Source organism: Aethalodelphis obliquidens, unplaced genomic scaffold (assembly GCF_003676395.1).
Source record: "Aethalodelphis obliquidens isolate GAN/ISIS:26980383/991018 unplaced genomic scaffold, ASM367639v1 scaffold60, whole genome shotgun sequence".
NCBI classification, from domain to species: domain Eukaryota; kingdom Metazoa; phylum Chordata; class Mammalia; order Artiodactyla; family Delphinidae; genus Aethalodelphis; species Aethalodelphis obliquidens.
The window spans coordinates 5,213,811-5,240,112 of record NW_020838004.1 but is presented as its reverse complement, the minus strand read 5'-3'; the positions used below and the strand labels follow the sequence as shown (position 1 = coordinate 5,240,112).

Sequence of the window (26,302 nt, the reverse complement as noted above, 5' to 3'; positions counted from 1 at the left end):
AACACAAATAAGAATAAGAACAGGACACCACTTCACACTCATCTCTCAGCAAAAAAAAAAAAAAAAAAAAATTGACACAACACCACGGGTTAAAGAGGATATAGATTAAAGGGGACTGTTGATGGGAATGTAAACTGGTACAATCACTTTGGGAAACAATTCAGCATTACCAAATAAAGCCAAAGATGCACACACTCTATGACCCAGCATTTCACTGAACTATTTCCTCTCTCCTCAATAAAAAAACAAAAAAAGTCAGTCCTAAGTTTCTAAACATACACTACAAGCCATTACTAAGTTGTAACCCGCAGTACAAACCTGTGTTTCAAAAATCACTGCTCCTCAAACTTTTTGGTCTCAGGACACCCTTACACTCTTAAAAATTACTGAAGACCCCAAAAAGCTTTTGCTTATGTGGGTTATATCAATTGATATTTATCACATGAAAAATTAAAACAGAGAAAATTTAAAGATATTTACTAATTTAAAAATATTAAACCCATGATGTTATCATAAATATAATTTTTGAATGAAAAATAACTATGTCATCCAAAAAATTTAATGAAAAGAGTGGCACTGTTTTACATTTTTTGCAAATCTCTTTAACTCTTGGCTTAAAGAAGGCTGCTAGATTTTATTTGCTTCTGCATTCTCTCTGTTTTGGTTAATGTACATGAAGAATCTGGTCTCCCACAAAGTGGCTGGATAAGGAAGGACACTGTAGACCCCCAAAGGTCTTCAGACCACTCTCTGAGAAATGCCACGCTAGAGAAAATTTTGCACATGTGAAACATATAGAGATGATCACAACAGGACTGTTTACAATAGTTGGCAAACAAATGAACAAACCCTAAAAACCCCAAAGCCCATCAAGATACTACACTATACAGAAATATAGAAGAGGCTCTGTCATTTACTAGTTGTGTCACCTTGACTTAACCTCTTTGTCCCTCATTTTGCTCATTTAAAAATGGAAATACTAAGGCCAACCTCATAAGATTATTATGAGGATTAAATGAGTTAATATATAAAAAGTATTTAAAATGCCTGCTGGATAGTACTATACTAGTATTATATATTATTATAATCTCAAAATGTGTGTGTGTGTGCGTGTGTGTGTGTGTGTGTGTAAGAGAGTAAAAGAGAAGCAGGAAGATGCACTAAGGGGCATGAAGGTATTCATTTTATTATACTCAAAAATAAATCCTTTATATATTTAACGTTATGAAATCTATGATACATTCATAAATCACTTTTAAGAGAAATACACAGCAGGTTTGTCAATGGGCCTGGCAAAAAAGCCAGGGAGACCAATTAGGAGATTAGCTTATTAATTAAGTCCAAAGTGACCTAAGAGTGTTGACCATGGTTACCGGGGAAAATTTAAAACAAAAACAGGAAAGATACTCTGTTTCAACACTAGGCTGCCTGTACTTTCATTATCATTATGCCTGATCATACTTATTTTCCTGAGGCTCTCCACTAGTGGGTTAATACATAGCAATCTTTCAATAAATGTTAGCTGCTAGTTGTTACTCTTCTTGCTGTTGTTGCAGAGAAAGAATGCTTACAAGAACAATTCAAAAGTATCACCTACTTCCATGTTGTTCACATTTGAGATTTACATTGCACCTGCTTCCCAAAGACTGTTATTTGTGAATCTACCTGATGAAAACCCTTGCCTCCTAAAAGCATTTCCATTTACTATACCTATGCTGGGTTTATCAATGTTAAATACAATAGAAATAATTAATGTTCACAACCCTGAAATCTCATTATGAGTAGCCTTCTGAGTTCATGTTGTAGTTTTAAAAGGTCTTCTTTCGTTGCCTTATTTTATGATCGGCTATCTGTTAAGCTGGAGTGCTTTTTAAATTCTGTTGGAAATGCCAGCCTTATTTCTGACAGGACAGTTAAAGTATCTAAGCAGGGCCATTTCTTATATACTGATAAGTTAAATTTAGTCATTTTTGTTTTGAGACATAGTGACTTCCAAATTAGACATTTTGATTTAGCAGGTAAAGTTAAGAAAGTTATACTTTGATTTTTAAAGGGTCCTAGGTATCCTTAGTGTACTCTGAGTATTTCGAATCCACTTAAAGCTGAGCTTAGCATATAAAAATATATATGCTTTCCTATTAAACACTCTATAGGATTTCTGTCCAGGGTATCTTAAAGACTAAGGGTTGACCACACCCCAGTAACCACTCTCAGCTAGGTGGCCTTGGCAGAGTTCAGCTCAAAACAACACTTATAGGAGTTTTCCTTGCTCAGTCTCCAAGTACTGTTTTGAGAGCGGTGAACAGCCCTCCTTTCCCAATTATGTTTAATTATTTTTTCTCCTGATTAAATCTGATTAATCACAACTCCTATATCATCTCATCCATCTACTTAATGACATTTCTTAATAGTCTAATAGCTCGTCTTTTATCTTCCCTTTCACTGATCTAATTCCTGGATAACTCCAATTGTTTCCTTCCTTCCTTCCTCTTAATCGTCCCTGACCACTCTACAAACTTGCTACCCCCACTGTGCTGAAACTCTGAAGATCACTTCTGGCCTCATTAACACAAATTTTAACAACAGTCACCAAAAGCTGAAACTGAGGAAAAGTGTGTTTTCACCAGGGTGACTCTGCTTTTACTGTCCCCCTAAGCTTTTCCCCGTTAACTTCTTTGACAACCTTACCCTGATATTCTACTCTCACTATCTCTCTTTTTTCATATTTTAACCTATTTTTACAATTCATGTAACCGAACTCTACCTCCACACTACCTCTGCTCAATTCAAATTTTTACAAGTTTTCTGAAAACACCTCTTGTCTTGGCACATATTCCAAAATGCCTGCGGTGAGTTTTTCTCCTTCCTTTTCTGTTCCTGGGACAAGCATTTCCGATTCCTTCACCATCCAGCTAGCTCCACCTTCTCTACCCAAGCACTGCTAATCACTCTCGCCTAGGTTTTTCTAGCAGGGTGGCATTTATCAAACTGTACTGTGTAATAATCTAATTACGTGTAGTTTCTCTTCAGTGCTTTGCTCCTTCAGAGCAGGGGTTCTCCCCTATTCATCCGTGTAATCCTAGAGCCTAAAAGTACGCCAGACACTCAGCATTTGCTAGGTGAAGAGCTAATGGCTCCAGCTTGAGCTGCTTCACATTCACATTTACTGCCTATCTATTCCCAATGCGGCAGGTCCCGCTCCAATTCCACAAAATACCAGTGACTGGATAGGCTGGTGGCTCTTGTAGAGGCCAATACAATATTTAAGATTGGCTCCCCTTGTCGCCTCTCTAAAAGGGCATTTACTACACACTGAGGTCACCGTAATATAGAGGGAGGTGGGAAGCGCGCGCGCTCGAGGTAGGATGAGCACAGATCGAAGTTACTGGGAGGATGGGAGGGGGAGGCACTGCAAGCAAAGGAATCAGCAGAAGCACTCAAGACTGCGTACAATTCAACAGCTGCCCATTAAGCCGACTAGAGCGCCCAGCTGGTCTCGGAGAGTTTCCAAGAGGGGCCGTTACACCCACGAGACCCAGGAGCCCTGTTCTCGCAGGCCAAGGTGTAGGTAGTCATCCCTGCGAGTCCAGGCCACTTTCGGCACCTGGGCGGCTAGGCCGAAAGATAAAAGAGGCGGTGGGGGGGGGGGGGCGGGAGTGACGGGCCGGCCTCTCTAAATGGAAGGGTGCAACCTTGACATAGGAGCGGTGGGCGCCGAGGTAGCAAGGGGCGATCTAGGCGCCCCCCGCCGCTCCCCAAGATGGAGTGAGACTCTGGGCCGAGAGCGCTCTGAAGAGTGAGAGAAAGCAAAGGGGCGCCAGGACCGACCCGGGGCCTATTCGAACGTCAACCGCTTCTTACCGAGAACTGAGAAGCCGAAGTCTCAGAGACCGACGCTGCCGCCATCTTCCTGCCGACCTCCGCAGCCCCGGGAGGGTCCGGGTCCGCGTGCTGTTCTTCAAGATTCGAGAGCCGCCCGCCAGGGGCGACCCTAAACCGAACCCCTGATGGAAGGGGCTGGTATGTTGGCCCCGGGTCTGGAAACCCCTGCCACACACCCCCACAGGGCCGCCCACACTCGGAGTGCACACCAAAAGCGCAACACGTCCTAACAGACGTCCTGGCTAGCCAATCAAAAAATCAGACGTCTTCCGGTGGTAGGAGAATCCGCCTCTTCCCTCGGTGACGTCACAAGGTAGCGCGCCGCGGGGACTGGGGTGGCTGGCTACCGGGCGGCTCTTGAAGGGGTTCTGCACAGGGGCGGGCATTCTCGAAGGGGAAGCGTGGGCGAGGCGTTGTGTTGTCTCCAGTGGCGATTGAATGGGATGACTGTAATAAAAGCGAATGCGAAGCTCAAAACACTCCATCACTTCCCTTGCGTTAATCGCCGGAGAGAGCGTGAGTTTGACTCAGGGACGCCTCTCCACGTGAGGTACTTACCTTTCGACCAATAACAAATAGAAGGAGAGGGAGCTTAAAGATTTGGTCCAATAGAAGTCAAGGGAAAAAAAAACAGTAGGAGCAGAGAGTAAACCTCCGCAAACAACTGCCCAATTGGATTCGGAAGTTTCCACCCAAACCTGGGACTGGCTGCTAGGAAAAGCCGCGACCGGGACCTTTGGGCGGGGTGAGTTTAAAGAGGCTTTCGCGCGCTGAGAGCGTCGGGCTTTTATTGGCCAGCGACTTCCTCCCTTTGTGGGAGCTCCCTGCGTAGCGGGGGTTAGGTGTTGGGCGGAGCGACCGAGTGACGCAGTAGCCGCCCCAGCCAATCAGAGGTGGGGAAGGGAGGCCGAGGAGGAAGCGGATCCGTCGCCGCGCAGCTAAACCGCAGCGAACTATCCGCTTCGTCTCCCTCCGCCGCTCTCGGGACCTAAGCGGGAGCTGCTGGGAGGGCGTCACTGGGTGGGCTGGGGCGGAAGTGGAGGCGGAGGGAGACGGCTGCGTCTCCAGTACCTTGGTCTCTCGCGTCAAGGCTCTGGTGGGCGCGGGGGAGGGGGAGGAGGAGGAGCCCGCGGCCCGGGCGGCGGCGGCGGCGGCGCCCGAGTTCCCCGTAGGGCCCCGCCTCGGAGCGGGCGGCGGTGGAGGAGGAGACTGAGGAGCAGGATGGCGGCCTCGGCCCTGTACGCCTGCACCAAGTGTACCCAGCGCTATCCCTTCGAGGAGCTCTCCCAGGGCCAGCAGCTTTGCAAGGTCCGTGGGCGCTGGGTGGTGGGCGGGTGGGGTTTCCTCGGCCATAGCCCGAGGGAGCTGGGTGCCCGCTGCACTGCAGCCCCTCTCTCTTCGCCGGCGCCTTGGGGGTTTGGAGCCCTCGCCTCCTCACTCAGAGACCCCGTTATCCGAGGACCTGGGCATCAGCTGGGAAAGCCCCTGAGAGGAGGACGGAACCCTGCCCTCTTCCAAGCGACCCAGGAGGGGGCCGGGCCCCAGCAACGTTGAGGGGTCTCAGGGGTGGGGCTGCGTGAGGCAGCCACCTGTCTATGCCGCAGAGACCCCGGGATGGAGATGTTTTCATCTCGGTTTTCTGTCTAGTCTGTCCTCTCCTTCCACCGGGAGGCAGAGGACGGTGTTTGCACTTTCTTGCTAGGAACCTGAAGCCGCAAAGCTGATGGCATCCTTCTTCCCTGTCCAGGAAAGCGAAGCGTCTGGCTTGGGAACAGAATGCTTTATGATTTGGAGCTCCTCCCATCCCATTAAAGCCGGGATGCTGTCTGTGAGCAACGGTGCAAAATAATAAGTAGTTTCACATTTAACCAGTCCTTGGAATCGGCCCTGACAGCTTTTTTTAATTTATCTGTTGCGTACCCCCCCCATCTAATAAAGACAAAGACACATAAGCCTTCTCTAAGGAATTATGCTGTAATTGGCTACTTATTTGATAAATCATTCAATTTTCTACGTTGGGGGACAGATTTTATTGATGTTTTAGGCATTTGACTAGGTTGGGTAATAATTTTCCACCAGAAACGTGAAATTTTGGGGACCTTGAGATAGATAGTGACTAACATATTGTCTTATTACAGGAATGTCGGATTGCGCATCCCATTGTAAAATGTACTTACTGCAGATCAGAATTTCAACAAGAGAGGTTTGTATATTGAACAGTTTTTGATTGTTAAAGACAAAGTATTGTCTGTAAGGAATACTTGAGGGTTGTAATCCCATATTTATGTTACAGTTTTTTTTTAAATTAAATGGTTTAGTTTCTAAGCTTTAAGTTGTAAGCCCTTTTTGCATGGTAGGAGAGAGAATGCTGACCAAAAATTAATGGGTATTTTACAGCTAGACTTTATACCTGAGGAGATAAAAAATAAATTATTGCATGGAAAATGTACAGCCTTGCTAATGAAAAGTGCAAATATAAACTGTTACTGTTAAACTATTAAAAAATGGCAGAACGTTAATGCTGACATGGACCTGAGGAAAGGTCTATAGTGTTACCAGCTACCTTCCAAGGGTGAAATCCAGTAACTTGTTACCAGTGGAAGAACAGCACATATTTCTTAATGGAGTGATTCCTGTTAGAGCCTCAGTGCATGCACAAGAGCTTAAGAGAAGAACAAATAATTTTTTCACAAGTAGGTGTGAGCATCATAATAGTGGAGAGCACCCAGTGGAAGGTTAGATAGGCACTGGTGCTGTGCATAAATAGTGGCAAGTGTGAGGATTTTGGAACTAGATAGAAAACAATAGGGTTTTTTGATTTGTTTCCATTTAAAATACACAATAAAAATGTATGAAAACATTTATCTTAATTAAGGGGAGCAAAAAAGATCCTAAGAAGTTCCTAAAAAGATCCTTACGTTTGCATTTGTAAAAAATTCTTACTCTGTGTTAGAGTAAGTTTTAAGTACTACTAAAGCACATGGTACACTTCTACTAATAGTACACTTTGCTTGCTTTAGTTCAGCATCGTGCTGCATAAGTTTCATCATCGATATACAATTTCCTTTTCAGCAAAACTAACACGATTTGTAAGAAGTGTGCTCAAAATGTGAAGCAATTTGGCACCGTAAGTATATCTTATATTTTCATCTCATTTTATTGCTGCTGGTCAATTAATGTTTTCACAAAGATGGACCTTTTAAAAAATATGTATGCTATGTTCTTAAATATTTCAAGTACCAAAATATTTCAGGAAAGAAACTTTCTATAGAGAGTCTGATGAGAAGATGAAATTTTAAAACAGTCATATTATGTGCATGTTTATATATATTGAATTTCAGTGGGGAAGTTATGATTTTATTCTTTAAGGAGTCAAATATAGCAAACTCCTGGTTGTAGAGAACCTACTTATAAAGTTTGCATAACTGCACTTTACCTCTTCCTCAGAACCTCTGACAATTTTTATATAGTGGCACAGTTCAGGCATTTAGTCACAAAAGTCAAGAAGTTATCTTAGTATAAGTTCTTTTCTTATATGTATATTATAGTTATTATTGGTATATTACAGTCATGAATAGTCAAATTTCTGGCCTTAAGGGATTCTAAAATCTTCAGTTGTCTTTTGAATATCAAAGAAAATCAAGGTATGTTTGTTATAGTTATGTTGAATATACTTGTGCCAGTTTTTTTTAGTTGAAAACTCACCTATTTCTTGCATCAGCTGTACCTATATATGATGAAAAGTTGTTAAATGTATTTTGAATAAATGATATAGTAATTAAGCTAACAGGATATTAAGTTAGTAGAAATTCACTCCCCCAAATACTGGATACATGAAACTTTTGTCAGTGTGTACCTTTGTTTTCATTTATTGAAACGTCTTTACATGTAGCTTTTGTATTATATAACATACTATGCAGGTCATAAGTACATTTTTCACGATCTTATTTAACTAACGAAAAGTTTAATGAGTCTAGAAATAAATGTTAGCAAATGAATAGAAACATAATAAATGTCTTTGACTATGATAGGGCAACATACTTCACAGAAAACTTTTTGCCTATTAGTTTCCTTAATTAATTCCTAAAATATGTCCTGTTCACTGGGTATATTTTATGCAGCAAAATTTTAGTATTTTAAAATGTCTCAAAGAAAATATATATCTGTTTTTCAGCCTAAGCCTTGTCAATACTGTAACATAATTGCAGCATTTATTGGTACCAAGTGTCAGCGTTGCACAAATTCAGAAAAAAAATATGGACCACCTCAGACTTGTGAACAGTGCAAACAGCAATGTGCTTTTGATCGGAAGGAGGAAGGAAGAAGAAAGGTATGTTTTATTTATTTTATGACATCTGGAAATTAAATAAAACACAAACAAGTTGGAAGTTATTATACTTAATGTATTACTGAAGCTTGATGTATTCTTTGGGTCCCTGAAAGCAGGTGGTTAGAAGAAAGTGCAGGAACAGTGCATTTTCTCCTTGCTGGCATGATATGTAGATTCCTGTTGATCAGTTGAGATTACTATACTTTAAAAAACATTCTGTGATAGCTATTCTGTACTATTTGGTTATCCAGTATTTGGTGTGGGAGAATTACTAACTGCTTTTAAATCTTTTCAGCTACTTACCTTTTTGCTGGTTACTTGAAGTTGCTGGTGTGAAAATATACCTGATGGCACTTTAACACATATGATTCAAAGTTAGTCATGTACCTTTTGATTTGGGGCTCATATTTTATACCATTGTTTGTTTTTCTCTACCTACAGTGACTTAAAAGGTATCTATATGTGTGTGACATTTCTCTGCGGAGCATTCACACAGGCCTCCTGATGACTGTCAGTTTCAGTTGATTTGGAGGATGACTGTCTCTTTGAGGGGCTCTGCCGTGTTTCTCCACAGCAATATATGTACCCTAGTTGTAAGACATGTTCCTCCAGCACTTCTCATTTGAACAAATAGAGGATAGGAACTTAATTTTAGTCTTAATTTTGGAAAGAAGTCTCTTTTCCTCCCCGTTGACACGCAGACACTGGCCTCCCATTGTCTGTGAGAGTTGTGTTCTATAAAGTTGCTGCAAACACTGAGTTAGTGAATAGAACTGTTGCTCCTACGGACAATACAGGATAGGTCCCTGCCTCTGGTCACAACGTGGTAATCAGTGGATCGGTACCTAATTTTGTTTTGTTTTGTGTATGTTTCTGTTTAAAGACACCTTAATATATATTGTTGATTGATTAAATTGAACTCATAGCAAACAGCACTATAACTATGCCTGAATGAATCTTATCTAACAGGTATTTTCCACATAAAGTACATCATAGTCGCCTTATGCTTAGGAACACTGTACATCACTTTAGCACTACCTTTGGGGACCATTTTAACAGTGAAATCACTAATAAAAAGCACAAATGTGAAAAACGTGATAGTAGGTAGACTGAAAAGGATACTTGTTTACAGTATGAGAGCTGAAGAAAGCAAAGCATCACCGTGTTAACCTCATCTGGGAACATTTGCGGTCTAGCTACACACATTTTTTTGCTCTTCTGTTTATGTGGGTGTATGATCACAAAAGTGCTACAAATTGATTTAGGGGTGACATAAATTTTAGCTAATAGGTGGTGAATTTGCCAATACAAAATCTGCAAATGAGAGTCGATTCTATATGTCATTCAATCTCATTTTTTCTTTAACAGTTTTGCTTTCATGGGAAATACTTTGTCATTTTAGTAGTTACACAGTAATTTAAGAATTTACGATAGTGCTTAGATAAGGTTTCTTTGAAGTATATCATCAAGTTATGCTTATTTTCTAGTAATAAGAAAATAAGTTTTCCTCTCCAAATTTAAAAATGCCTCAAAACTAATGGAAGTCCATATATCATCCTCTCTAATTTTATGATCCTCTAAATAAGCATTTCCCCAAGTTTCGGAAAAGTCTACTTTTGCTTCCATTTTGCAACAGTCTGTGTGTGTGTGTGTGAGAGAGAGAGAGAGAGAGAGAGTGCGCACATGCACACCAGCAGTTGAGCAGTTTATCTTAACCTGGTTTCACTTATAGCCAGTTACACGTATATTTAATCTAATATAAGCATTTTCTTTTAAAAGGTTGATGGGAAGTTATTATGCTGGCTCTGTACTTTATCGTACAAGAGAGTTTTGCAGAAGACAAAAGAACAAAGGAAGAGCCTGGGATCGTCACATTCAAATTCATCTTCTTCATCTCTTACTGAGAAAGACCAGCATCATTCAAAACATCATCACCACCATCATCACCATCACCATCGTCACAGCAGTAGCCATCACAAGTAAGTACTTTGAAATTGTGTTTTCCAAAGTCCTCACTGGCATTTTAGTGCCAGATTTTAGTGTTTAACTTTTTGTAAACGCTAGCTATGTGCTTGTCTAGTTTCCATTGTACATGGTAAGCTTCTTGTGTGTTACCATGACAGCTTCTAGGGCTGTTCCTCACTTTATTCAGTGTACAGAATTACACATAATGAGTGTAGTTGTTTACCATAAATATAAAGATAGGACTTTTAGAGATTTACAATATAAAGTTATGATCATATAATGAAGTCAGAATATAAGTACATCAGAGTTAATTGATGCTTCATTGATTCATGTTATCAAAAGCCTCAATATTCTTTTTTTGTTCAAAGAATTGTTAGGATTTTACTTGTAAAAATTTTATTTACCTCAGTTACTATTAACTTTTTTTAGTTAAAACAAATTTAAACCAGTGACTAGGAAATGTATTTTTGGAGAACAGATTGCAACACTGTCATTTGTGACCGTGATGGAAGCATTCTAAACCTTGAAGGTTCACAAAGTGTGAGAAGTAATCTTTTTGACATGGTACTTTGCTTTTTTTAAAAAACAGACAGGAACTCTTCAAATATTAACAACTACTTGATTTTTAAATTGCCTTAGGGAGAAAAGTTACATAGTAGTAGTATCTTAACCTTTTATGTGTGTAAAGTTTTTTTAAGGTGTAGTTTTAGTCTTCATGGACAAATCAAGAATATTAAAATGCAAAATAAACACAAAAATTAAAATGGAGAAGAAGGGGACATGATACCCACTGATTTTCAGGAGAATTTATTTTTTTTTCACAAATTTCTCTGAGCCTTTTTAAAGTTCTAGACAGTTAAAACAGTTTCATTTACAGAAAACTGATGCCTGCCCTAGTTAGGAACACATGAAGATATTTGTGGAATGTAATGTAGTTCTGTCTAATTAACAACATTTGATTCTGAATTATAGGCAAGCACATATTAGATTATGGGGGTTTATTGAGGCACTGAGATTGTTTGCTTCTCTAGCAATTTTTCCATTTGTCTCACTGTGTTGTAGTGCTTTCTGGATGTAACAGTGGTAGACTGCGTAATGACTTCTAATCTGGCTACTTTGAAGAAATCTTGTGGTCTCTGTATCAGTGTATCCCAAGGAACAAAGGAATGTAAACCTTCCTTGATTTTGCTTCTTGCTTTAGGAAAAAATATGAGGAAATAACTACCATGATGATAACTGTCAGACCTAAGACTCAGCTGAAATGTCCTTTTCCCTTGCCTTTTACAGATAAATTTGTTTTAGCATGATGTGAAAGGACACACTCAGATTATGTTTATAAAGATCAAATTTTGTGACAGGAACTTAATCTTTTGAAATTAAGGTTTCAGAAGTAAAGGGAAAGAGAATGGATTGACTTTTTATTTTCCTTTTGATTATTTAAGATATGCAAATACTATTTTGTATTTGATGAGTAGGCAACCAGTTTGTGGAGCCCTATCTTAAGTTCATTGGATAAGGATGATTATGAAGAGCTTACATATTGTGATATATAGTGATGGGGGAAGGAAGAAACTCAGGTTAACATGGATGCAAGAAATAGCCCACCTCAGAAAGCTGAGATTCTGTTTTTGTTAAGTCATTATTAATGTGATTTTTCTCATTTTGAGGTCTGGATAGTTCTGTTAATTCATGTGTGATTATATACCTTGCTAATGCTTTTAATGAAATTTGTAAAAGAAACAAAATGGCAACTGAATTCCTCAGTAAGGTTGCTGTTCATTGCCACAAGTAGAGAATAACTCAGGTTGAGAGAATTACAGCTGCTGTTTCCCCAGCTTGTTATTTATAGCTGATTCTTAAGAACATGGTTAAAAAGCTTCTACAGCTAAAAGAATAGTAAATTTTATATACACACACAAACATATGTACATATTTTTATTTTGTGTATGCTAGCACTGTGCTAAGTGTCTTTACATAGGTAACTCATTTAATCCTCATTTTCCCTATAAGGTATGTTTTATATCCATTTGACAGATGAGGTAACTGAGACTCAGGGATTTTAAGAACTTGCAAAAGGTCACACAGCCCAGGTCTTTTTAACATCTCTTATATTGTATATACAGTGGACCCTTGAACAACAACATGTTAGAACTGCATAGATCCACTTATATACTCAGATTTTTAATTTTTTTTTACTAAATATTTACTACAGTTCTACATGATCTGTGGTTGATTGAGTCTGTGGATGCAGAACCTCCTATATGGAGGGCTGACTGTAAAGTTAAGTGCAGATTTTCAACTGCACAGAGGATCAGCACCCCCAAACCCCCATGTTGTTCAAGGGTCAGCAGTTTACGTGGTGTGCAGTACATAGGAGATGCTCTGCACCTGTTGAATGAATAAGCTAGAGGTTAATGAAGGATTGGCCAATGTGAAAGTACAGGAAAAAAGTATGGACAATTCATAGTGAGTTATAAAGTGGTTGCTAGTATTGCGGCATAGTGGAAAAGAAGTAGTACTGTAGTAGTAATTATAAGTAAAAGTAAAATCAGTAGTTACTATGAGATTTCCCAGTATTTTCAGCATGACTGCTCCAGAGTACAGCCTAATGAAAGATGAGACTTTGGAAAAGATTCTTAGGAAAACTAGGAAAGAAAGAAAAACTCAGATATTTCCTGGTTCAACTTGACACACTATTGTGAGCAACTTGAGTTATTCCAAAGGAATCTCTACGTAGGCTTATTAGGAAGGCCTTAACTTTAAGATAAAACATCTGTCTGAAATAGTAAGGGTAGCCTAAGAATGATGATTTTCAGACTTTGTCATTATAGAACCCTGTTGTGGTGGTTTTCATGCTCATATACCCTAACCCTTAATATGATATTAAATTGAATTATTGAAAGTCCTGATTAAAAAGAAAATCCAGTCCCTATCATCTTACCTTTCTTAAACAACTTAAGATGGCTAGTAGTCATTTGATTAGAATTTATCTTATTGGAATGGATTTATTCAATATATATTAGCTTAGGCTGAAAACTTAGTTGAATATGCCTTTCTCAGAACAAAAGAATATAAACATATATCATTTGATTCCATTGGGAAGAATGCTGTTAAAATGTTGATGGGTTAAATAAATGTTATTAGATATCATCTGTGTATTTTTCAGAATCAGCAATCTGAGTCCAGAACAAGAGCAGGGACTGTGGAAACAGAGGTAAATATGTTAACGTATTTTATGAAGTATTTTGACATGTATTTTTTAACATGTGATATTCCTTTAACTTTGTTACTTAGGCTTTAAAAAAACTGATGTTCAGTAAAACTTTAGGGGAAGAAGAATAACTTTTCATTTGATGCCTATGCCCTTTTTACTCTAATTATTTTTATTAATGTTTGGTTTCAGCCATAAATCCTCTGCAGCAATTCAGAATGAAACTCCAAAGAAAAAGCCCAAATTGGAATCTAAGCCATCTAATGGAGATAGGTAAAAATGAATTCCTTTAGTGCTGTGAAAATTCAACTTAGTTGAACAGTTATGGCTGATTGCCAATTATTACTAGGTAAAAGAATAGAACATGTATTTTCTACATTGACTTCTTTGAGTCACCTAGAAGAGTAAACATAATCAGTTAAAATTTTTAACTTAATTTTAGCAATAAGAAAGTGGCACTGAATGATGTTCTGTTTGGGGCATAAATTTGGGTTTTGAAAAAAAATCTGAATAGAGAACATTATCTTAATTATTCTTCAGTGAAACACAAAACTAATTGTGATATTTGAAATTGACCTGCTTGGAAAATGTTTTTAGATTTAAAGTATTTTGAGAGTGACTTTGTTTTAGTTCATTAGCCAAAAGTTTGCTGATGTTACTGTACAAATTGGCTGCCTATTGCTTTACACTAGAAGTATTGACCCCCTAAAAGCTAATACTGAATTATATTTCTGCAGGTGTATGTAATGTGTGCCATTAGTAAGGTAATTTGCCAGTTGCATCCATTTCTGTCAGGTACATATTTTTTTGCATTAGCCTTAAGGATGTTTGTGGAATTGTCTAATTTATGCAATTTGAACACCTGCTAATTTTCCTTCTACTTCATTTAACTGTGTTTTACTCTTTTCTTTTTAGTAGCTCTATAAATCAGTCAGCAGATAGTGGGGGAACAGACAATTTTGTCCTTATAAGTCAACTGAAAGAAGAAGTGATGTCACTTAAACGTCTCTTACAACAGAGAGACCAGACCATTTTAGAAAAAGATAAAAAGGTAAGTACATGGTTCACTGAAGCCTGGTAAGGTTTACATCTTGACTCTTGCTTGATAATTGCAAATTTTGTTAGACTTTCTTCAATAACTTGATCATGTTTGTGGTACATGATTCTTATAAGACACAGAAGCCCAAAGTGGAACGTAGGCCATCTAATTATGATATATAAAAGTGGTACTTCAGAATTTTAGTTCTAAGAATCAATTGAGAGCTGATTAGAATTCTAATAATTTCTGAACATTAGTTTTCAGTAAGCCTGTAATCTAAAATTAGATCTAATGTCTTAATTTGAAAAAGAGATGTAAATGGAATATTATGTCAATTCTTTTGGTATAAGAAAGTAATTGAATATAGTCTAATATACCAATTATATATTTATTTCAATCAAGATCAAATAAGTGGAGAAAATTAATGCTGTGGGAATTTCCTATGTGGTAATGATTAACAATAGGTATCTAAGATAGGAAGTAAGTGTACTTATTGGGACTTTATCAGTTAGATAAAGAGGAATATCGAATATGTTGTCTGTTTAGTGAAAAGTTCTAATACTTTCTGTGTGCACTTGAGCAGAATTTTACCTGTTTGGGCCTCAGTTTTCTCATTTTAGAAATGAGAATATTAACACCATCTCATGGGAAGATGGTTGTGATTAAATGAGAATGTAAAGTGTTTACTTACAGCTTCTGGCATGTATAAGTGCTCATAGCTGCTATTACTGGGGTTTGGTCTTCTTTGAGGGTAGAACCTACTTCTGTACTTGCTTTATGATCCTAGACTGTCTGGTTTGACCTATTTCAAACATATTGCAATAGGAAAACATTAAAAACGTTCTTTTAAAATTATCAACAAGTTGTGATTATGAATATGTAGTATGTAGCTATCTCTGAGATTCCATAGTAGTGCTTGAGTCTGAGTTGGCTTTTACTTCTGGCTTTCATGTAAAAATGTAACTTTTATGTTACATTTTCCCACACCTTGATGATTAATGGATTTAAATTTATTTTAATACATTTGTACCTTACCTTAAGCAAATTCGATAAATGAAATTTAGGATTGACATAGACAACAATAGGATAGTTAGGAGTATTTTATTTTTTATGGTTCTTTTTGCTTAACAACAGAATATTTTAAATTAGCTTTAATGGAAATTTGTTTTACACACAAAATATTAGAAACATTTCTGTTATACAAAGACAGGTCTATCTGTACTAACCTAGATAAAAGTTGAATAAAATGGGAAGTTTACTATAAAATAGCAATGATTCCAAAACTACGTAGTAATGAATTGTGGAATTTTGGCTTTTTTAGATGTTTTTTTTTCTTCAAGTATCACTATTCTATGTTAGTGCAGTTAGTGAAAAGTTTTCTGGTTTTGTTAGTGTTCCTTTTTTCTTAAACACTAATGGGGATGGAAATGAGCAGTACTATGAGGAAAATAATTGTAAGCCTAAAATAGCTACATACTTATAGCTTTTTAAAATAATGTAAATGTAAGACAACCACATTATTTTCTAGAATTTATTTCACTTTATTCAGTGACTTCTAGAGCCAGCGATGTACTAGATCATGAGGATAAAAAGGTGAAATAAGACATGATTCTTATCTTCCAGAAATTCATAATCTGGAGGCAACTCACAGTGTAGTGATGAAAATATCATAGCTTATCTGATGTGAACTGACATTTCAGAAAAGGAATTCCTTTGTAATGTAGAAAGCAGGATTCAGTTATTCTTTGAACTGGACAAAAAGCGAGAGCTTTTATTCAGAAAATCAGAATATAGGGCACTGTGACTTCCTTTCTCTCTTTTTGGTGTACTTCTTTGTTTACTGGCTACCGAGTAATTACAGAAAAGAACGTGCAAACCTTTAAAGCTTACATAATGAAAACCAATTAAAAATAACCAGAAGCTTTCTTCTGCCTGGTTCTTATGTTGAAGTTATATAATACCAACTTATTTTTTAGTATGAAGTCATGAGATTTTGTATCTTTATGTATGTCATTTATATTTATGAAAAAAATTGTCATATAGCTGTCTTTCCTTCCTCAAATCACCATCTTTTTTCTTACGTTGCCTAATTTAGCCCAAATTTTAAAGTAACCCCCTTTCCTTTCTTATTCTGTGTTAGTTGTATTTCTGTTCTTTGTTCTCCATTTTTACCTCAAATCTTAAGTGGTATTGGATATGGAATTCTGCACATAAATTTTAAAATAAAAGCAACATAGCTTTTGGTTGATAAGACTGTTCCTTTATGTACCTGCCCAGTGTGAAACTTTTTTCTTTTTTCATTGAAAGACTGTTGTAACCTGAAACCAGTTTTACTGTTTACTTTGTTTATATATAATGTGAAGTATGTTTTAACTGAAGCATTTTCCAAGGTATTAACCATTAAGCTTTTCTGTTGGCATACCAGTTGCCAAACTGTGTCCAGTGAAACCACCTTTAAAAAGAAAAAAAAAAGACAAGTTCTCAAAAGTTATACTGATGTTTCAATATTATCTTAACATTAAAATTGTATTAATGTTAAAGTAGTAAATTAGATAGAATTCATCATTTCTCAAAACAAATTTCGAGATAAGTTACAAAACTCAGTAAACTGCTGTTAACCTTCTCCACTTTTATAATGAATTGTGAGTTTATTGTGAAAAATATTTTTTTTTTTTTTTTTTTGTGGTACGCGGGCCTCTCACTGCCGCGGCCTCTCCCGTTGCGGAGCACAGGCTCCGGACGCGCAGGCTCAGCGGCCATGGCTCACGGGCCCAGCCGCTCCGCGGCATGTGGGATCTTCCCGGACTGGGGCATGAATGCGCGTCCCCTGCATCGGCAGGCGGACTCCCAACCACTGCTCCACCAGGGAAGCCCTATTGTGAAAAATATTTAACGATGTGTTTGTGCATATGCGTATATATATATATATATATACATGTATATACATATATATATATATATGTATTTTTTTTTCTTTAATCTTTCAGTTAACTGAACTTAAGGCAGACTTTCAGTACCAAGAGTCAAACTTGAGAACAAAGATGAACAGTATGGAAAAAGCTCACAAAGAAACTGTGGAACAACTCCAGGTAAATGAGATTATTTTTGTAAACTGTTAGGCAAGGAGGGGTAAACTTGGTTAATAGTATTCTTTCTCTTAGACTGGTATTGGTATCCCTACTTTATGCATATCTAGAGCATTTTCAGCTTTGATTTTGACTTAAAATACCTTGTAATCCTGCTCCCATTAGAAGTTATTGCCTGAAATCACTTGATAAGGGGATTCAGTAGATTAATTCTGAAACCTTTTGCCTAAAGTTCAAATGGGGTTCTCAGAGGAGGATATCACTGAAGTATGTTCAGTTGATCCTCAGGTGAAAAGCAAAAAATTAAAAATCAGATTCATGAAACTAAGGTGAAAGTAAGGTCTTCAGTACATTATGTAGTTATTCTTCCTGTTTCCTCCCAGATAATGGGAGGAGAGGTGGGGCTACAAAACCAATTTATGGGACCTCGAGTGGAGGAAATTCATGCTGCATGCAGAGATGCAAGGCCAAAGAGTGCACTTTAACCTCCGTACTGTGATTTTTAAAGTGCCAAATAGGGTTCTGCTGTATCCACAGCAGGGAGCCTCTAAGGATGTAGGCCAACCTCCTCGGAGTACTGCAGAGGATACTCAGTAAGGTGTCCATATACAAAACAACTGAATGGTGATGCCGAGAGTCACCACAGTGACGAGGGTGGTTTCTGAGGTCTGGAATGCAGAGATGGAGAGCATCAAACAGAGATTTAGGTTATTCCCTTATTTAAGCCTTTTTTCACCTAGGTTTCATAAATTTAGAAATCAGACTACACTAAGTTAATCATATGTTTTATCGATTTATACATTCTGACATTTGTAGAATTAAGTCTTAAAAGCATAGAAGATGGCAGCACACAGACTTTAGGCTCTTGATGGGAGAGTGTAGCTTGGGAAGGAAGGAATTAATATTGCCCTGCTTTTGTTTTTTTTTGTTTTTTTTTGTTTTTTTAACTGTAATATCAAGGGATATTTGCTATTTCCTATCTTTTGGTTTTGTGTTCTTCATACTTTGAAAATAGCTTAAATTGAGTAAGATTGTAAAGTGGATTTAGGAACCTGTTGAAATTCAAGGTAGAGATTGCCTAGTCGTAATGCTGATCTTACTATTACAGAGAATTCTGAAGAGAAACTTTCGTAGAACCTGACACATAGTAGGAATTCAAATGGTTTGTTGAATGAGTGACGATTTATGGAAATGCCCATCTGCCCTCTGTTCTGAGAGATTGCCCATTTTATATATTAGGCTTCTTGTACATTATTGTTTCTCATCCACCAGCAAGCAGTAGTTTTATGTTATTTTACTCATTCAGTTATTAGTGCTGAATGATTACTGGAAACAAAATCTTCTGCATGGTGATCTCTGGTTTAATGTGATTTAGCCAAGACATGAATAAATCCAGAATGACATGACAGAAAACCTGTGAGCAGTACTTAACTATGATAAAACTTAGTACTTCTCACTGTTCAAAAGAGCAATTTGTTGTTTCCTTTTGTAGTTGTAATCACAAGGGAACCTCTCTTTGACATCTTAGCCTGATTGGTATCTTAAGGCTACCTCTTCCTGGTTGGTAGCTGAAGTTTCATATAATTTAATAATAACTAATAATTATATAGAAGTATACATTTTCAACATAATTTTACATAGGCTCTCTTATTTGCTCCCTACAGTAACTTTAAGTTATGTGGTATCCAGATGAAGCTCTGGTCACAGAGTCAGAAGTGACATAGAAACCTGTATCTTCTGACTCAGATTTAACTATACTTTTCTCCTGTTCTGCACTGACTCCCACCTCAGCTTACTCAGGTTTTCTACTTCATCCTTATTGTGAGGCCACTTCCCTTTATCATGTGTATTATTACTGGTGACATTCTGTCACAGTTACGTATCCTCTTTTAACCCCACTCCCTTTAGCAACCATGTACTAGTAAGGTTCTCCACCTACGTGAGTAAACATAGTGAACTGTTTTTCTTTTTGTCATAAGAAACTGAATGCTGAAGCAGAAAATTTATCTTGTTCTAATAACTCTCAAAACATTTGAAACTACCAAACTTGAAAAATAAGCACTGAGCATCACAAGAAAAAAATTGTCCAAAATACCGAAAACAAAAAGACAAAAACCCCACAACAAATCCCAACCAACCAAACAAAAACCAAATTGTCTAAAGTATCAAGAAAGCCAAATAAAAAGTATACCTTCATTTAGGAGGTAAGTTGATAAAAGGGGAAAGGGAATTAACATTTGAGTGCCTACCATATACCAGCCACTGTGTTAGGCTAAGTGTTTTGTATATTTGATTAGTTCTTTTAACTCCTGTTGAGGTAGATGGTGAAGTTTCTGTTTTACATATGAGAAAGTAGACTCCCAAGTTACATAGCAGATAAGTGGCAGAGCCAGGATTCAAAGCAGGATCTGTGTGATTCGTAATCGACATATTCTTTTCTTGAGGCCAGCATTTCTAAACATTTTTAACTTAACTTGCTTAAGAGTTCTTAAATAATTGATTTTTGCATGGTGCATAATAAAGAAGTAATATTAGGATAAAAAATTTTAATGCATATATGTTAAATATTTCTATAAAATATATTTTAAATATACCAAAATAAGAATAAGACAGATTTGGACTTGTCCCCATTTAACAACTGACTTACTGTTTATTTTTCTTAAAGGCTTTTTTCTTACATAATTTATCAGCAAATAAATTTACTAGTGACGTGATTAGGAGACTGAATATATACATGCAGATTGAAAATTAGCTGCTAAAGAATTAAAAGGAAAAACTTCTTTCAATACCTAAGGTTTGAGTTCTTGTATTTCATACTTAGAATATGAAAATTATAAACTCATTGATTTTTTTGTTTTTTTCTTGATGAATGAGAAAAGATAGTTTGAAAATTAACTCTTTAATGATTTGCTATGTCAGTGTAAACACTTTTGTATAACAAATCTGACAGAGATCTCTTTGAGGCAAGTTTGCAGACATTTTCCTTTTTTTATGCCCTTCATTAATTTGTATTTTAAAATTTCTGTTTCTTAAGATTCCTTTTTTTAACCAGTGAGTCTATTATAGTTATATATTGAATAATATGTAGCAAACAATGAAAAGAAAACAACTTATAACTACCATGTTTACTAGGACTGGTCAGCTGAGTAATACACCAATTGATAATGGTTGCGTGCACTTGACTTCCACTAACTGCCAGGCATTCTCACTGATTTGTCGTCTGAGTTTCTCAAACTATTTCTTTTTAAAGGGAAAATAAAAATCCTTTTAAATTCTTGATGATTTTCCAAATTTGAAATTGAATTTGAAATTGAAGCCCTTAATTACCACCTTAATTATTTAATAATCGTGGAATAGAGAAATGCTATTAATCATACAGTCGAACATTAAAAAATGATTTGACTTGCAAATGTAAGATAGCTAGGATATTTGTATTTTGGAGGTCATGGGTATTAATTAGGGAGAATTTGATTGGTGAAGGGTTGTGGAGGGTTGGGACGTACAAAGCCTGGGAAAGGTTTATATTCTATGAAACTGCTTTAAGATGGTATACTGAAAAGGCAGAGTGCCATACAAAGGCTAAAATTAGAGTAGAAGATAAAGCACTGAGGTTAAAAAAGTGTAGATAATAAAAAATCTTGAGACCTGTGCAGGAAAATGGTTTTCAAACGTAAACCAGAGGATATCTTCTGAAATTTTGTCAGTTCTCAGATTCCAGACTGTTGTCAACATTCTCCCTGTTTTGGCTCAAAAACTCCACAAGCATTTGTGCATTAACATATTTGTATATATGGAGGGTCCTTTATTATCTACATTGCCACAGTTAAGAGATTACACAGGGAGATGGATGTAGTCAAAATTTGAAAATATTCACTGAAGGCCCCCATTTGTACCTTCCTCCTCACTAAGCACTAGTGACTGTCATAGCACATTGGCTTGAGGACAGTGTGTCGTCAGTGGTGGATGGAACATTTGAATGACTTGCAAATTCAGTTCAGATTGATGGCAAAATGAAATCTTGAATCTTTGAAAAGAAATTTCAGCCTTCCGTGAAAATGAAAATAGTGATGATGTGTAACTGCTCAAATTATATCAAAGCCAATACCAAATAACTGTATGCCAATTAAAGGAACAACAACAACAACAAAAAGACCAGAAAGGGTGGTTGTGATGGGTGCTTCAAAAAGTTTTCTTTTGAATATCATTAAGAGAGTAGTCCCTTTCGGAAAGTGATAAAGTCTGAATATTTTTGCAAAAAGGACCTCTTATGCTTGCTCTATAAATAGGTAAACATCAAAATGAAAGACTTTGTAGAGTTTGTCTGAAAATAGCCCTCTCAAATTATCACTTATTTGATCTTATTAATCATATAACAGTACTTATATTCATAGTTTTTGTTTCATGTTTTTCAGATAAAACAAAAATATTTTTCCCCTATTTAAAATTTTGACCCTCTTTTAAAGGGATTCACTTTAAGTTGCCTTTTGTGTAACCAATTATATCTTTGGACAACAATTACTTTAATATTGCCATTACAAAGGGGTCTGATAAACGAATCTAGCATTTTCCTTCTACATATCCAACATTAAAGAGATGAACCTAAATATATCAGCTCTTTCATTTATTCTGTTAGTGTTTCAGTAAAATATTTGAAATAGTATTCTTCAGCATAACTTAATGTTTGAAACATTTTTAATCATAAATGTTTTTGTCTTCCACAGGCCAAAAACAGAGAACTACTCAAACAGGTTGCAGCATTGTCAAAGGGTAAAAAGTTTGACAAAAGTGGAAGCATATTAACATCCCCTTGAGAAGTGGTTGGTTATTCATTAGTGTTTCTGCTGAAAATGTAAAATTGGAAAAAAATTCTGTGAAGCCCTTAAATTCTGTGTAGTGGAAAAATATTTTTGCACACCAAATAAATTGGCATGTTTCCTATTCACTTTTGTAACTGATATACAGCATTTTTTAAGTTGTATAACATTCAAATAAAACTTCAACTGGTTTGAAGCAACTTTTTAATTATTTGATATCCAGGAACTTTTTTGCCAGCAATAGTATTAAACAGTTGTAAGGGAGTGCATGAGTAGTGCTCTTTATAAAATACAACATGCAATAATAGAGTAGGTATGGTTTTCAGAAGTCAGAGCAGCAGGGCTTTTTGTTTTGTTTTTTGTCTTACACTATGCTAATTTCATATAAACAGTTTTCAATTTAGAAATACAAAAACTTTTAAACAAGAAAAATTGTGAACACTGGTTTTTTGGTAATTGTGTTTTTACTTTTCATGAACATGACTTTAGGAGAGAATCATGGTGCTTTTATTAAATGGACTTCAGAGTATATGTAAATATGTTTTTTAAAGTTACATCGTTACCATTAGTTAGTAAACTAGTATTTTCATTATTGGTATAGGAATTAATGTTTATTGTACAGTATCCAAGGTAAATGTGTTTGTTTTGTAAAAACTACTGTAGATTTTTACTTACAAGTGCCTTTTTGCCACCTAATGTTTTTATTTATAGGAATGCTGATCTTTTGTACAGTTTGTTTTAAAATCATGTTTAATAAATGTTTGTATATAAATGCATATGTACAGAAGCCTATTTCAAAAGGAAATCAACGTTGCTAGTAAAATGTTTGAGGTTGCATTAAGAACTGATAATGCATCTAGACTTTAGATAATTTTGTGCTTTGTTTGTGTGATATGGGAAGCTGTTGGTCATTGAATTCATTGAATTATGTCAAAATACTTCCCAAAAGATTTAATTTTAAATCACTTCTGATAGAATAATTTTATTTTTTATGTCATATGGCTTCATGTTCATATTTTGTGTTACATGTTTTATTTTTCTTTTATTAAAATTTTAAAAAATTAATAATTTTTCTGCAGTGGTCCATATATCTGCTTTCCCTATAATATGTGGTTATCTAAGTTAATATTTATGTACACCATACTTAATTTGTAAGTTAAAGCAAATCTGGAAAAAAATATCTTTTAAATCAATCTGTGATTATCTTTAAATAAATTAGAATCTACTGCAAGATTCAGGCACTATTTATAAGAAAATTATATCAGAGTCTTTAAAATTGTCTATAAAAGGTTAAGGTAGGGTGGGATAGGTTAGGAGAAGTTATTGACTAATTGTGTTCTAATCCAGTGGTTTTCAGCCTGTAATAGAATTGATCTCCTACTTAGTAAATGCCTGTTCAGAGTTTCAGTTCAATTTTAAAGCATCAAGCATTGCTAGATATACTGTATAGAGTAGAAGCCTCCTTCTCTTAGGAATTTATGGGCAAAGTAAATTTGTTTCAAGTAAACTGTTATTAAATTTATCAGTCTTGAAGCATTGATTATGAATGTCCTATCAAAGATCCTCTTTCCGCAGAACACAGGATGATTGTAATAATTGTTTTTAACATGATTCATGTTTCAGTAGATTATTCCTATAGTGATTCATTATAAACAGATTTCAAATAATTCTTTGTCCAATTTGAAAACATATACCTAGGGTAATTTTCAAGTGATAGTAAAATATTGAATCAGTCAGACTTGAAAGAATTAAACCAGTTTATTTGTATGAAATCTTCATGCAGTAATCTTCCTAAACTTAGTATTCTCAACAATGATAGGTAATGCCTCCTTAACACAGATTTTAACGTTTTCAGGATTTGCTAAATTCATAATACCGTCATTACCTTTCTTTAAAACTTACAATGTTTGTATTCTGGTTTCATAGCCATTTGTCAATCCACAGTGGTCATTATGGTTTTAAACTGTGTAATAGTTCTATACCTTGTTGGAGCTGCTACAAAAGAAAGATGCCCCTTCCCCGTTTTTTAGGTAAGAGATTAAAAATTGAAATGAGTCTAAATACTTAAGCTTTGTAAATTCCAAGGCTAAAACCTTTTAGGGGCTTCACAGTATTTAGTCCTAATTAAATGCCCTCTCTTTATTCTATGACCTGGTTTTATAACCTATTATTTTGCAGTTGTATAAACTAGTAATTGAGTCCCAGTCCTGAATCTGTAGTGTATTGACATAATGACCTGATATCCTCTCAATGTGGACCTGTAAGGAGATACTATGGTGTGCCGTATTGTGCTTTCTAGCCTGTTTTCAGCTATCGATTAGCATTTACCAGTGAGGGTCATTTTGGCTCCAGTTATTTATGTATTAATAGCCTGTGAATATTGCAGTCCTTTTTAGATTGTATTGGTCTAAATATGCATTCTGCAGTGAACCTGTTAAGCTGTTCACATGTATAGACTATTGAAATACTGTACCTGTACACATTTGACTGTTGACATTTTGTACTTTTTTTCTAAATCCAATATTTCACAATAAAAACTTGTCAAAAGCTTTGTATTGATTTCCTATTGCTGCTGTTAACAACTTACCACAAATTTAGTGGCTTAAAATAGCACGGATCAATTCTCTTACAGTTCTGGAGGCCAGAAGTCCAAAATCAGTTTCACAGGGCTAAAGTCAGGGTGTTGGCAGGTCTGGTTCCTTTTGGAGGCTCTAGGGAAGTAAGTGTTTTCTTGCCTTTTCTAGCTTCTGGAGCTGCATTCCTTGCATTCTGTGGCTCTTTGCCCCCTCCTCCATCTTCAAAGCCGAAAGTACAGCATTTTCAAGTGTCTCTGCGTCTGTCGTCATATGATCTCTCTTTGGTCATAGTGTCTCTCTCTGTTCCCCCTTATAAGGACATTGTCGGGCACACCTGGATGATCAGGATAGTCTCCCTGTCTCAGGTCCTTAATTACATCTGTATACTCCCTTTTGTCATGTAAGGTAACATAGTATTTATATGATGTTCCAGGGTTTAGGACTTGGACATCTCGGGAGAACATTATTGAGCCTACAGAAAGTTTCACCTACATTTTTCTAAAACGATAGATTTGAAGGAGTTGACTCAGGCCAAACAAATTTAATTTTCCTATCTTTTAAGACTGCTCTCATGAAATAGTTATTTTCCTGGAAAGAAATTATATAAATTTTTATTGTGCTATTTCAAAGCAACAATAGGTGAATCAAGCTATATGTAGTTGAGGTTTTTGCAAACGTTGGAACGTGACTAGAACCATGCTAGATTGTTTGATAGGATAAGAGATGAAGACCTGACCTTAATTTCTAGCCTAGCTGGGGAGACAATATACATGAAAAAATACCTGGAACTTAGTTAAAATGCAATAGAAGCTAATAGCTTTTAGCAAGGGCATTCGCAGAATTGTGGGAAAGGTTAGGCTATATCATTGTTTTCTCAAACTTGAGCGTGCGTCAGTCAGGAGTCAGGGTGTGGGGCTTGTTAAGCATGTGTTGCTGGGCCTCAGCCCCAGTTTCTTGAGTCCATAGCTCTGGGATGGGGCCCCCAAATTTGCATTTAAAACTCCCAGGTAATGCTGATGCTTCTGGCCCAAGACGTGTACAAATAAGAAAAAAAAAAAAAATGAGGTTTAAGAGACAGTGAGTGGAAGACATTTGGGGAAGAATAAACTTGGAAAAGTTTTTGGAGATGTGTTTTAAAAGCAGTTGGGGTAGTCCTCAGTAGATTTTTGAAAAGGAAGTGATGTAAGACCAGATAATTTGACACTTTAAGAAGACCAACTGCTTTATTTCATAGCCGAAGAAATGGAGCCAGAAAGGGCAAATGACTTAAGTATTGACTTTTATTAATGTCCTGACATTTTCCAAAAAGAATTTAAGGTAGCTTGGTTTAAGTGATTTGTACCTAGCCAGTTTGCCACACAAATGAAGTTTTAAGGAGGGATGTGTATAGTCATATCAG

The 26,302-nt window shown here is 36.5% G+C and overlaps 2 protein-coding genes across 9 annotated transcripts in view; one reads left to right on the top strand and one right to left on the bottom strand.

The window, feature by feature from the left end:
* CEP57 (centrosomal protein 57) overlaps positions 1-4,213 on the bottom strand; it is a 52,100-nt gene extending 47,887 nt beyond the window's left edge. For 2 of the 4 annotated variants that reach the window (XR_003428904.1, XM_027087811.1), the window contains exon 1: positions 3,862-4,213. Coding sequence is in view for 3 of the 4 variants with exons in the window: in XM_027087811.1 (XP_026943612.1) it covers positions 3,862-3,906 (45 nt within the window). In the remaining variant the exon portion in view is untranslated. The remainder of the gene's footprint in view (positions 1-3,861) is intronic. The other 2 variants (XM_027087809.1, XM_027087808.1) reach the window with 2 other exon arrangements.
* A 406-nt stretch (positions 4,214-4,619) lies between these two features.
* Positions 4,620-24,879, top strand: FAM76B (family with sequence similarity 76 member B). 5 transcript variants are annotated; one of them, XM_027087813.1, is made up of 11 exons: positions 4,620-5,190; positions 6,021-6,085; positions 6,955-7,009; positions 8,057-8,212; positions 9,992-10,191; positions 13,344-13,391; positions 13,581-13,661; positions 14,304-14,439; positions 17,415-17,516; positions 20,179-20,307; positions 22,235-24,879. In XM_027087813.1, the coding sequence occupies exons 1-10, from the start codon at positions 5,104-5,106 to the stop codon at positions 20,263-20,265; spliced, it is 1,017 nt and encodes a 338-aa protein (XP_026943614.1). In that variant the 5' UTR covers positions 4,620-5,103; the 3' UTR covers positions 20,266-20,307; positions 22,235-24,879. The 5 variants fall into 5 exon arrangements, 4 of the variants coding, with proteins under 4 accessions (XP_026943614.1, XP_026943616.1, XP_026943615.1 ...); XR_003428905.1 differs by lacking the exon at positions 22,235-24,879 and adding an exon at positions 19,178-19,717 and having other exon boundaries at positions 4,622-5,190; positions 20,179-20,286; XM_027087815.1 differs by lacking the exons at positions 20,179-20,307; positions 22,235-24,879 and adding an exon at positions 19,178-20,169 and having other exon boundaries at positions 4,622-5,190.
* Positions 24,880-26,302: the final 1,423 nt, after the last annotated feature.